This window comes from Nematocida major (assembly GCF_021653875.1).
Source record: "Nematocida major strain JUm2507 chromosome Unknown 2422, whole genome shotgun sequence".
NCBI classification, from domain to species: Eukaryota; Fungi; Microsporidia; genus Nematocida; species Nematocida major.
In genome coordinates this window covers 1-11,805 of record NW_025952919.1, presented here as the reverse complement: position 1 = coordinate 11,805, position 11,805 = coordinate 1, and the positions used below count along the sequence as shown (strand labels likewise).

The 11,805-nt window shown below is 45.3% G+C and overlaps 7 protein-coding genes across 7 annotated transcripts; 3 read left to right on the top strand and 4 right to left on the bottom strand.

The window, feature by feature from the left end:
* Window positions 1-83: 83 nt before the first annotated feature.
* NEMAJ01_2251 (uncharacterized protein) lies at window positions 84-926 on the bottom strand (the record flags this gene model as incomplete). The annotated part of the gene is made up of 1 exon (XM_047916089.1): window positions 84-926. One exon carries the CDS (start codon window positions 924-926, stop codon window positions 84-86), a length of 843 nt encoding a protein of 280 aa, XP_047772046.1.
* A 112-nt stretch (window positions 927-1,038) lies between these two features.
* Window positions 1,039-3,348, top strand: NEMAJ01_2250 (uncharacterized protein; the record flags this gene model as incomplete). The annotated part of the gene is made up of 1 exon (XM_047916088.1): window positions 1,039-3,348. The coding sequence occupies one exon, from the start codon at window positions 1,039-1,041 to the stop codon at window positions 3,346-3,348; it is 2,310 nt and encodes a 769-aa protein (XP_047772045.1).
* Window positions 3,349-4,016: 668 nt separating this feature from the next.
* Window positions 4,017-4,655, top strand: NEMAJ01_2249 (uncharacterized protein; the record flags this gene model as incomplete). Its single annotated transcript, XM_047916087.1, has 1 exon — window positions 4,017-4,655. One exon carries the CDS (start codon window positions 4,017-4,019, stop codon window positions 4,653-4,655), a length of 639 nt encoding a protein of 212 aa, XP_047772044.1.
* A 652-nt stretch (window positions 4,656-5,307) lies between these two features.
* NEMAJ01_2248 (uncharacterized protein) lies at window positions 5,308-7,779 on the top strand (the record flags this gene model as incomplete). Its single annotated transcript, XM_047916086.1, has 1 exon — window positions 5,308-7,779. The coding sequence occupies one exon, from the start codon at window positions 5,308-5,310 to the stop codon at window positions 7,777-7,779; it is 2,472 nt and encodes an 823-aa protein (XP_047772043.1).
* Window positions 7,780-8,522: 743 nt separating this feature from the next.
* Window positions 8,523-10,379, bottom strand: NEMAJ01_2247 (uncharacterized protein; the record flags this gene model as incomplete). Its single annotated transcript, XM_047916085.1, has 1 exon — window positions 8,523-10,379. The coding sequence occupies one exon, from the start codon at window positions 10,377-10,379 to the stop codon at window positions 8,523-8,525; it is 1,857 nt and encodes a 618-aa protein (XP_047772042.1).
* A 140-nt stretch (window positions 10,380-10,519) lies between these two features.
* On the bottom strand, window positions 10,520-10,858 carry NEMAJ01_2246 (uncharacterized protein; the record flags this gene model as incomplete). The annotated part of the gene is made up of 1 exon (XM_047916084.1): window positions 10,520-10,858. One exon carries the CDS (start codon window positions 10,856-10,858, stop codon window positions 10,520-10,522), a length of 339 nt encoding a protein of 112 aa, XP_047772041.1.
* Window positions 10,859-10,948: 90 nt separating this feature from the next.
* Window positions 10,949-11,494, bottom strand: NEMAJ01_2245 (uncharacterized protein; the record flags this gene model as incomplete). Its single annotated transcript, XM_047916083.1, has 1 exon — window positions 10,949-11,494. The coding sequence occupies one exon, from the start codon at window positions 11,492-11,494 to the stop codon at window positions 10,949-10,951; it is 546 nt and encodes a 181-aa protein (XP_047772040.1).
* Window positions 11,495-11,805: the final 311 nt, after the last annotated feature.

The following is an 11,805-nucleotide window of genomic DNA, read 5'->3' as shown; positions in this document are numbered from 1 at the left end:
ATTACTCTGGGCTTTCCTGTAGTTGATTCATATACTCATTTATTGGTGCTACGCTATTCTCTAGCTTGGTATACTGTGGCTGTTTACTGAGGTGTTCCCATATACTGTACAATGCTGCCAGATATCTCAGAGTACTTTTTGCTCCACTCTGTGCTTGCCATTGCTGCGTATACTGACTTCAATATTCTGTGCTCTTCTTTCTGAGTCTCTCCTCCCTGGAGGATGTTTTTGACAATTTCAACTCTCTCCATGACAGTGTGTGTGTTTATAACCAGACCTGCCAGGAATATCTTATACTCCATAGTCTCCACGTGCAGTCTCTCCACGGGGATGTACAGCGCATTTACGCCGCCTTCTTCCTGCACGTAGACACTCTCCGGGTCCAAAACAGGCTTATTTATCTCCACGGAAATAAGCAGGAGCCTATTAAGAATGCGCAGCCCTGCAAGAAGTGGGACTCTCTGGGATATGTATGCCTCTCCCCTGCGCAGGTACTTCCCCTCTACCTCGTATATCGAAGCAGCTATCTTCATGGAGTCGCTCAAAATGGCCTTAGGCGTAAGAGACTTAAAAGTGTATCTGGGTTTCTTTATAGATTTACGGTTTATAAGAGGAAGATCCTTAGAGTACGCCTCCAGAGGAAATAAGCCCGTGCCTGTCTCCACTAAATATATAACCCTGCTAAACGCACTGTACAAACACATGTTAGACAGTACCCGGGTGGAGCTGCTCGGAGTCTTTCTCTTGAAAACTGTCGTCTCTATGCTGCAGTTTTTTAGCTGCATCCGTATCTCCTTAAAGAGCCGGGTTTCTTCCTCTGCAGTCGTCTCCTCCTCGTAGTGGTGCATATCCTGCCACGCTTCAGGGACTTGTCTCTTTACGCATGCCCTGGGAACCTGCTTCAAAAGGGTCGGGGTTTTCTTCATAGTGATCGCAAAAAAATAATTCATTTATAGACGCAGAATTTACCAGACGGGATTTTTGCTTTTTCTAGAAACTTAAAGCTTCCGGAATTTTTCCCTGCAGAATTTTCACGCTATGGGAAACAAGAAGAAGAAGCTCTTGGAGAAGTACTTGGAGAAAAAAGAGCGGCAGAAAGAGAGGGATACTTTAGTGGAGAAGCTGAAGACACTGCAAAAACTCTCGAGCGAGGCAAAGTCCCACTCTCTGATCTCATCAAGCCAGATCACGCGGAAGAAAGCCCCCGTAAAGTCCCGGGCACTCCCAAATCCCCCAGAGAAACTCCCGCAGAGAATTCCCCTCCCTGCTTACAGGCCCCTGGGAAGTGCCGAATTCTCATCGCTCGTGCAGAGAGTCTCCACAGAAGAACTCTGCGACGGAATCGTGTGGACTCGCCCGGAGAAGAGGAGAATCCCAGACGCAGAAATAACTGCCGCAGAGAAGAAACTCCAGAAAACTCCCCCAGAAGTCCCCCTTATAAAGACGGATAAGGCCCTCTCCAGGACAAGAACAGTTGAAAATCCCCTCCCAATCACGCACATGGAGGATGAGATCGTCTCCTCAGTGAAGAATCACCGTATAACAGTGATAACGGGCGGAACAGGAACAGGAAAGTCCACCCAAGTCCCGCAGTTCCTATACGAGAACGGCCTTGCAGAGAAGAAGAAAATATGCATCACACAGCCCAGGAGAGTCTCCGCACAGGCAATTGCAAGAAGAGTCTCGGAGGAGCAGAAGGAGGAAGTGGGCGGAGTCTGCGGGTACAGGATGCGATACGACAGCAGAAGCAGCAGTACTACGAAGATCCTCGTCGTGACGGAGGGAGTCCTTCTGCAGGAGCTCTCAGATGACCCTTTTCTCTCCGAGTACTCCGTCGTAGTCCTCGATGAAGTCCATGAGAGATCGCTCTGCCAGGATACGATTCTCCTCGTCCTTGCAAAGCTTGTGGGGAAGACGCAGATCCGCGTAGTTCTCATGAGTGCATCCATTACGGAGGAGTATATCGCGTGCTTGGAGGCAATTTCAGGTTCTTCCGTTAGTAGGATCGAAGTAGATGCGCAGGTTTACCCCGTGGAGATGCACTATCTCCCCCTGCGAGAGTACGACTACCTGCAGGAGATGAAGAAAAGAGTCGGACAGCTCCAGGAGAGTCCGGGTTCGATCCTTGCTTTTGTCTCCACGAAGGAGGAGACGGAGAGAGTGAAGAGTGACCTGCAGGGGGGAAGGAAGAGTGTATTCTCCCTGCACAGTGAGACCCCAGAGGAGGAGCAGAGAGAGATTCTCCGCAGTACAGACGCCGTTATTATAGCAACAAACGTAGCAGAGACTTCCCTCACACTTCCAGACGTAAAATACGTTATAGACGGAGGGAGAGAGATCAGGAAGAGATTCGACTACGGGAGAGGATCATACACTTTTGAGACGGTCCTTGTCTCGAGGGAGAGCGCAGATCAGAGGAGGGGAAGAACCGGGAGAGTGGGACCAGGAGTATGCTACAGACTATATACGACAGTAGAGTTCGAGAATATGCAGGAGACGAGAGAGCCGGAAATTGCGAGGGAGAGAGTCCAGGGAATGGTCACAGCCCTTTTGAAGGCGGGAGTTCGCCCCCACAGGATGGAGAGAGTGAAATTTATCACGAGCCCAAGTAGGAGGGCCCTGCAGGAGGAACTTAGTGAACTGCGCAGGCTGGGAGTAGTTACAGCGGAGGATGTCACAGCATTTGGGCGGAGAGTTCTCTCTCTTCCCGTTGATCCCGTCCTGGGGAGTGCCCTTTTGAGGGCCCGTGGGAAGTCCCTCGAGTGCTTTCAGGTGATGCTGGGAGTTGCTGTTTTTTTGGAGACGTACAGCCCGAGGAGGGTCCAGTACGTGCCGGAGAGTGTGGGGGGCACGAAGACGTACATTGAAGTGCTTTCCAGGCCGAGTCCACCCTGCGGGAATAGGAGGAAGCTTGCTCGGCACGTGATGAGGGCAGTGGATCGGGTTCTCTCGGAGAGTTTGGAGAAAAATTTTAAACCTGAAAAACCGTTAGAAAATGACCTGAAACCTGAAAAAATAGAGGGGGAGAGGGAGCGGGATGTGGAGCGCACGGTGGATGTGGCGCTCAGTCGAAGCGCAAGAAACACGGACCCAGAGGCTGCTGTCGCCTGCGGGAAAATACTCGCCTGGTGCCTCTCCTCGAATATCGTAACGGCGTATAACGGAAAGTTCTACCACCGCGGGGAGGAGGTGCGCTTGCGATCGCTCCTTCCGGATATACGCGCGGAGAGGCCGGTTCCCGTCGTTTACTATTCGCTTGTCCGCCCGGATGCTGAGGACCCGAGCAAAGTCTCCCTCCTGGGCGCAGTAGTGCCGGAGTACGCAGAGACCCCGGAAGACCCCGAATAGAGAGAGAAAGACCAGAGAATAGTCCCGGATAGAGGCTTCGGAGGGTGTGCGAGGCTTTCTACTTGTGTGCGATAGATTCTGTTGCATTGGAAAGATCGCTGTGTTTACTGGAAGAATAGTTCTAGCTTATAAGCTCGGCTGAATAAATAGTTATATTGCTTTCTAGAAAAATAATTATGTTCTATTATAGTCTCTACTGGAAGAATAATTATGTTCTTCTGGATAAATAATAGTTCTAACTTATACTCTCTTTAGAAAAATAATAACCCGAATTAAGTTCTATTGGAAAAATAATTATGTTCTATTACACTCTCTACTGAAATGTATACTTCTAACATATACTCTCTACTAGAATAATTATGTTCTATTACACTCTCTACTGGATAAATAATAACTCTGACTTATACTCTCTACTAGAAAAATAATTATGTTCTGACTTATACTCTCTACTAGAAGAATAATAACTCTAACATATACTCTCTACTGAAAGAATAATACTTCTAGCCCGAATTAATCTCTACTTTCTGCTCTTCTGTGCATATGTTTACTGTTTTGCTTTTCATTAACAAAGCGCAATAAATTCTGGAAAATGCGCGGAATCACTTCGCAGAGTGTGATAAATTGCCTTGAATTACAAATATATAAGAAATAAACTCACTACACGAAAAATGCAGAATAACAACCAGAATACATATGAGATGAAGCAGCGTAGAAATGCTTCACGCCCACTGCATCCAAAGCAGAGCAGTGAGGGAGACTTCCTTATGGACCCAGAGCAGGAGGACTCCCTGCGGAATGAGCCTGCCTTGTGGGGAGCAGGCGGAAGAATAAACACCCAGCCGATTGGATTCACAAACGTCCGTTCCATCGTGCAGAAACCAGAAGGAGCAGACGATATCCTCTTGGTATACACTGATGTTCCATCTGGAGACCCTGCTCAGAGAAAGTGTGCTTACATTGTAGTCTCGGCACATGAGAAGAAGAAAAGGCTGAAGACGTTCAAGACTCCGCATAAGCGCAATGAAAAAATAATCATAGGTATTTTCATAGTTCTAGGACTCTTGGCAACTTGTATAGTTGCCAGGGCATGCTACAAGAACCACCAGATCATAAAGCAGATAAAGTATGAGGAAGAGATGAAAAGGCTCGCCAGTCTAAACGATACCATTGCGAATTCTACTGCAGTAGTTGGCCTTGCACCCTTGAATGATACACTAAACGATAACATTGCGAATTCTACTGCAATAGTTGAAGGCTTTGCATCCTTGAATGATACAGTAAGCGATAACCCGAATCTGCTGCAGTAGTTGAAGGCCTTGCAGTCTTGAACGGTAAAATGGGTGCTTTATACTGAGTGCATAGTTGCTCGTAATTGGTTGTTGTTTGGATGAATTAACATTTGTTTGGACAAAACGTTATAAACAATGATAGAGTAAATACACAGTGTTTAAGCTCGAATAAACAATAAAGGCTGTGAATTTCACTAGAACTTCCTGTATTACACCTGTGAGTTTTTGAGGAGAGTTTGGGTTATTCGGGAAATGTGCATTTGCAGGCCTGGAGTGTGTAAAGTCTCACAATAAACCCGAAAAGCATACTTTCAGAGCAGTCCTTCTGTAGAAACTGCTTCTTCTTTGCTTTTCTGGCTTTTTGTTTTGCCTGCCTTTGAACCCCAGGGAAAACTAGAGAGAATCTGTACAAAAAAAGTATTTTCTAGAGACTTTTATTCCTGCGTAAATAATTTGGGATTTTCTTCTGGGGATTGGCTGGAACGTATTCAGAGCATACGGATAAAGAGTACATCTTTCCCCTGCGGATCTCTCTGCGGAGGGCCTCTGTGCTTATCTCTGGAGGATTCGAGGGTTCTGGCGATTGGTCGGCCACTCCGAAAAAGATCAGCCGTTTGATTCGGTGATTTCCCCCGTATACACTATAAAAGAGAGAGTTCTGGGGGAGAGTATGAGAATCTCGGGATTTACAGGAGTGCTATTATATGGAGGAGTGGTACTATCCACAGAGGCAGTGACCCCTCCAAAAGGCGCTATCACACCATTCTCCCCAGGGAATTCCGGTGTAACCCCCACAGAAGGCCCGTTTGCGCGGGTAGAGAGTCGGGCAGTGAAACTGCAGGAAAGAGTGGGCTTATACTCGAAAAGTGGAGAGTTCCAAGACGAGAAAGATGCTAAATCAATGCAAGAGCAAGTTCAGACCTTTCTTTCCAACGTAAGAAATTTCGATAATTTGTTCAAGCAAGGTATAGCTGATATTTTATCACTGAAGAAGGACCAGACATCAAAGTGGAATCTTGTCTCTAGAACTCTGCAGAGTGGGTTTACGGGCAGATTAATTGGAAGAGGCCATAAGTTTGACTCTAGCAACTTATCCCCGCAGGAGAAGAAGGAGTCACTGGAGTACACGAACTTTCTGAACACTCTCAAGCGAATTATTTCCCTCACAGAAAGCACGAAAACTGTCTTTCAAAAGGTAGGAGAGTACTGTAAAGAGGAAATGCCAAAAAACGCTTTCTTTATTAGGCAAAGTATTTCCAGCCTCCTTAACAAAGAGTATATTCTTGGCATTTTGGAGAATATTGGGGCAGGAAAAAGCCAGCCTGACTGTTTTAAGAATGTTCTGAGCGAGCCCAAAAGCGTATACTCTGAGATTATTCTGGAGACTTTCAACCTCCAGAAGATGCTAAACAAGAAGTTCACGCCGGCAGAGTCTGTCTTGCAGGCAGATGCTATCTTTGAGACTCTCCTGGATACTTTTCTTGTCCATGAGTACCGTATCATACAGGAAGTCTACAAGAAAGACTCCTCTCCAGCAAAGATGGAGTATCTAAGTCCCATTTGGAAAGTACTGATCCAGGAGATAAATACGCTGGAAGATCATGCTATTATCCATAAGGAGGGCAGAGAGAAGGTTGTATCCCGAATTATGAACTGTCTTGACGCTCTAAGCAGGCACATGCTAAAGATTCATCCTGTTCTCAGCGGAATAATTGATCCAACCAGCGAGAAAAAAGGCATTTCCACACTTTCCCTGCTTGAAGACCAAACTTTGGGGAATCTAGAGATGAATAGCCCAGACTTGGATGAAGTCGCGATAGGAAAGTGGCTGGGCATTCGAGGGGATGCCTCGTATATGGAGGGAATAGCATCTTCTGTGTCAAAAAAAACTGGTTCCGCACTCGAAACAATAACTTCCCGTCTCCCGAGACTATTCTGGGATAACTCTGCGGCCTGGGAAAAGTCTCTTCTCGAGGGAATTCCTGCAAGTCTCGCGGATAAAAAGAGGGAAGATCTGAAGAGTTTGGAGGTGGTTCTGAAAAACTCAGTGAAGATTCTTCAGGTACTTTCCAACTATTTGGTGCAAGAGTACACTGTCGTATCCCAAACTCCAGTACTAGCTTCATATGAGAATGAGCCGAATTCATCTTTGGATAAAGCCAAGGAAGCAATAGAAATACTCCAGGGATTTCCCACTTTCGCGTGCTACTTGGAGAAGGCGAATTTTCTAAGAAGAGAGAATACGCCTGGAAGGATATTCTGTCCCGAATTCATGAGATTGGCAGTCAATGAAGTACAACAGTTTCAGATGTTTGTGAATAGAAAAACGATCAATCCAATGTACATCTCCTTTTTAATGCAGAAAACAATGTCCACTTCCATTATAGAGCATCTCCTTTGTACCGCTGTATATCTATGCGAGGATGCTGCCGAATCCCTGAACTTTCTTCCTAAGACGGGGAAAAAGGAGGAATTTCTCTCTCTGAAGGGGGAACTGGAGAAGATGAAGGATGCAGTTGAGTCTCTTTCCCCGCGTAGCAGTGTGAATATGTCTGCTCTATCTAAAGATGTTATTTCCAGCCTGAAAACATTAGAAATAGGCCTAGAGAAGATCACCGTTATAGATGGATTTGATCTATTTTATCGGTCTATGTGGAATATAAGGAATTTCCACAGTATAGTGTGCCTCCTTCAAATGCACTCCTCAGATCCCAGCCTGTTTACTCCGTATGCAGAGATAAAGGTTGGGGAGAGACTCGAGTCTATATCGAATTCCTGCACAAAAGCAGATCTTGCAATAAGGGATTTAGATGAACAGGCGGACAAACTAGAGAAGACATTGGACGAGATGTTGTCGAAAGTAGTTCCTACTGCGCCTCCTCTGGAGATATGCGATGCCTCCAGCGAAGAAGATCCTAGCCCGGGATCTGAGAACAAATCACCTCTCCGGAATCCGGATAGAAGATGGCTGCCCGTTCTTGAAATAGAAGAATCATCTGACACAGACTTTTCGCCGAGCAAGAAGGAGTTAAAGGGAAAGGCCATTTTCGTCTTCTGTGGGATTGCTGTTGCAGTTGGAGGGACTCTGGGCTTTTTCCTGTGGAGAATGAAGAGGAAGACTCGAGGAGTCTTTTTCAAATAAATCGTATTGTGTTTTGTTTGTGCTTAGAGAGAAGTATCTTTTTCTTTTTTTCTTTGGAGCTGCTTTTTATGTGGATAGAAAAGCAAAAAAAGTATCCAAACAGAAGTTTACGTCTTCACTTCTGGGATTTCTGCAGACTTTGGAAAAAATCAGGGGAATTCTGTCGTGGGATGCACGAATGGGCGAGGGCGTGCCAAAAAAGCATGCGAGATATTGCAATATGTCTCTGGGCGTGTTCTCTGGACTCCTTATATGCAAGTGATACTCTGTGAGACCGCATACACGCACTCGTACTGGCATAGCATAGTACTTCTAGTGGTATATTAGCATAACATCATCATGAGAATAACATAAGATTAGCATGAGAATAGCAAACATAGCATAAGATTAACATACTAACATAGAATAACATAGAATACCATGGGATTAACATATCAAAAATAGCATCATCATGAGAATAACAAACATAGAATAACATAGAATAACATAAGATTAACATACTAACGTAGAACAACAATAGCATAGCATAATATCACAATAACATACCATGAGAATAACAAACATAGAATAACATAGAATAGCATGAGATTAACATACTAACGTAGAATAACAATAGCATGGGATTAACATGATATTAGCATACCATGAGAATAACAAACATAGATTAACATGTGATTAGCATGAGATTAGCATAACCCGAACAACCCGAAGATAACAAGTATTTATGAAGTTTATTACCCAATCTACCCCACGGACTTTTTTAGCCAGTACAAGAACTCATCCCGGGCCTCTTTTGTTTCAAACCCCAGCTCGTCCTGCTTGTCGCTTACGAGGGAGATTCTGTAGGGATATTTTCCTCCCTTTTTCTCAGTTCCCTTGAAAGAGACGAAGTACTCGTCTATGTCGTACTCCCCCCTTCTTTTTGAGCTGGGGGCTCTGTAGTACTTCATAATCCCGTCTTTCGAGAGAGTGAAGTGTCTCTTGGTCCACAGAAACTGGAGGAAGTACTTTTTCTTGTACAAGTCAGCCTCGTATAGTATATCCCCGTTCTTCCTGTCCACTCCCAGGCCGCTTGTCTCGGTGCATTCTGGCTTGGTCTCGAACCTTCTGCTGGAAGAGGCAGAATTTCCATCGGATGGCCCTGGATTAGGTTTGCTGGCAGTTTCAGGTACTTTTTCAGTTGAAATTTCAGGTGCAGATGCGCCATTTACAGCGGGATTATCACTCCGCCCACTTCCTGCAGAGAGTACTCCTGCTCCTGCTGCAGCCACTCCCAAAGCAGCAGCTTCATTCCGGGTTATTGGAACTGCCTCTTCTGTCGTGGTTCTTTCATACGTCTCTCGGACAATCGATGGCTCATTCATAGAAGAATTATTCATAGTAGTAGAGTTGCCAACTACTGAGTTATTCATAGAAGTAGAGTTTCCAACTACTGAATTATTCATAGTAGTAGAATTATTCATAGAAGTAGAATTATTCATAGTAGAGTTTCCAATAGTAGAATTACCAACTGAATTATTCATAGAAGAATTGTTCATAGTAGTAGAGTTGCCAACTACTGAGTTATTCATAGAAGTAGAGTTGCCAACTACTGAATTATTCATAGTAGAGTTATTCATAGTAGAATTATTCATAGTAGAATTACCAACTGAATTGTTCATAGTAGAATTCGGGTTATTCATAGTAGAATTATTCATAGCAGAAGAGTTGTTCATAGCAGAAGAATTATTCATAGTAGTAGAATTATTCATAGTAGAGTTTCCAATAGTAGAATTCGGGTTGTTCATGGTAGAATTACCAATAGTAGAGTTTCCAATAGCTGAGGCAGTGCCTGCTGCCTTTTCTGGTGTGGGCTGGGCGTTTTCTCTGGGGGCGAACCCAGCACTTTCCGCGTGGGTTTTGTCTTTTTTCTTCTTCTCCACGAAGGACGTGTCCTGCCTCTTTTCCTCTGGGATCTTCTGCTCCTTCCGGGACTTTCCAGAGTTCGTATCAACAACGAGGGGCTTAACCTGCTCCTTCGGAATGTCCGTGTGCTTCGTTCTTTTGATGCTTTCGCCAATTTCAGCGCCAACTCCGCCTGCTATTTTGAAGGAGTGGACGGGCTCTCGTATTTTCCCTCGGTTTATATCCTCAGCGCCCATTTTGTTCTCTATTCCTCCCTGGAGACTCGTCATTTTCCCAAGATCCACGGCTTCACTCCCTCGATTTACGAGGGACATCACATCTTTCTCTGGGGGATTCTCCCTGGAGGCTGTTGGATCAACGACTTTCTTCATCTCCCCAGAGAGTCCGAGGCCTCCAGCCACTCCCGTGCTGCTCCTGTGCAGCTCAACAGAGTTCTCTTCAACTAGCTTCTGCCGTATCGCCTTCCCCGGGGATTTTCTGCTGGATATTCTGTCTATAACGTCCATTTCCCTCGGGGGCTCAGAAGGTGCTGCAGCGTCTGAGTTTGATGCAGTGGGTCCCACAGAGGGAGTTCTCTCCTCTGTAGCCTTGCCAGAGCCTGTTTCTGAAACCACTTTTCCGTCTTTCTTCTCCGTACTCCTGTTCTGCGTCTCTGAATTCTTTGCTATTTCCGTAATTTTGTCAATAATTCCCATGCAAGAGAAGGCTTTCCCTCTTATATAGAGGCAGGAAAGTCATTGGTCACATCTGAAAAGGGTCTAATTGGAGGTTTCAGAGAGGACTCTGCACTTGGCGGAGGACAGCTGATGGAAGCAAGAGAGTGTGCAATTTATGTTTATTTCGTTCTTCTAAGGTAGCTCATTGGGACCTTAAAGATGATCGTACGCGCAGAAAAGGGCTCATCATACGTAATGTACTCGTAGGAGGTTGAGCTCTTCCCTGGGTACCCATCTTTAGCGTACGGCTCTGGCTTCATTTTCTTCCCCGTGTACACGAGAGTCCCGTTCAGCCTGGACTCTTGGTAGTAAACGTCGTTAAATCCTTGCAAGTCGCCAATTTCCGTGTTTTCCTCCATGGAGAAACTATTCGGAGTGCATATAAGCAGGTGAAATCCACAGCAAACAAACACTCCGAAACACTCGGAGAATCTTCGGTTACTCGGCTCTGGATCCATTTATCCACTAATCCTGCACTCTCCTATTCTCTCAGTATCTGGGTTATTCTGGGTTTAACTGCCACTCGGATTATTCGGGGCTTGAAAAGTCTATCTGTCCTCCCATATGTTGTGTCTGGAGAGAAGCGTATCTATCACTTTCCCTGCAAGGGTTCTGCGGATGGGCTTCTTCGTGCCTGAAATCGTTATTATCTCGTCGTTTGCGGTTAAGCTCAGGAAGAATGCGAAGGGAACAGCCCAAACAATCACGAAGAAGTAGAAAAATATCTCGAATAGTCCGCATCTATTCTTGAGCATGGAGCTAAGGAAGAGCATGTGGTTGATGAAGGCGAGGGCTACAGCAGTGATAAACCCAGCACCTGCTGTTTCTATGTTCGGGTAATCCTCCAGGAGGTTGTAGAAGAGCAGCAGGCACACGCAGGAGAATCCTATTATAAGGAGGGAGAACCCCCGAAATAGCAAAATTATGTGAAAAGCCCATATGGAGTAGATAAGGAGGCGTATTCTCTCTTTTGCTCGTGAAGGATACTCTTCTATAAACTGTATAGATTTGTACAAAAAGGAAATGAACCCAACCGACACAGCGACAATCCCAAATCCAATTAGAAATGTCTTCAGAAGGATAAGCAAAAACATATGAAAATTAAAAAAACAAAAATTGAAATACAGGGAAAGACTGAGAGAGTGGGAGAGTCCAAAAGTCGAAAAAATAGAAAATGAAGGCACTTTACTGCTGTGCTCCCCAGAGTATTCCCAGAGTCTCCCTGAAATTTCAGAGCCAGGGACGCAGTATCTGGGGGTATTCGGGGAAAAACCGTTGGATCTACAAGAATAACCGTCAAAATATCTGGAGTCGCAGGGAGTGCTTCCACAGGATGCATGCCCTCCCATCCCCGGAGTAACATGTGAATTCCCAGGAGCAGGTGCAAAGTCCAGAGTGAGCCCAA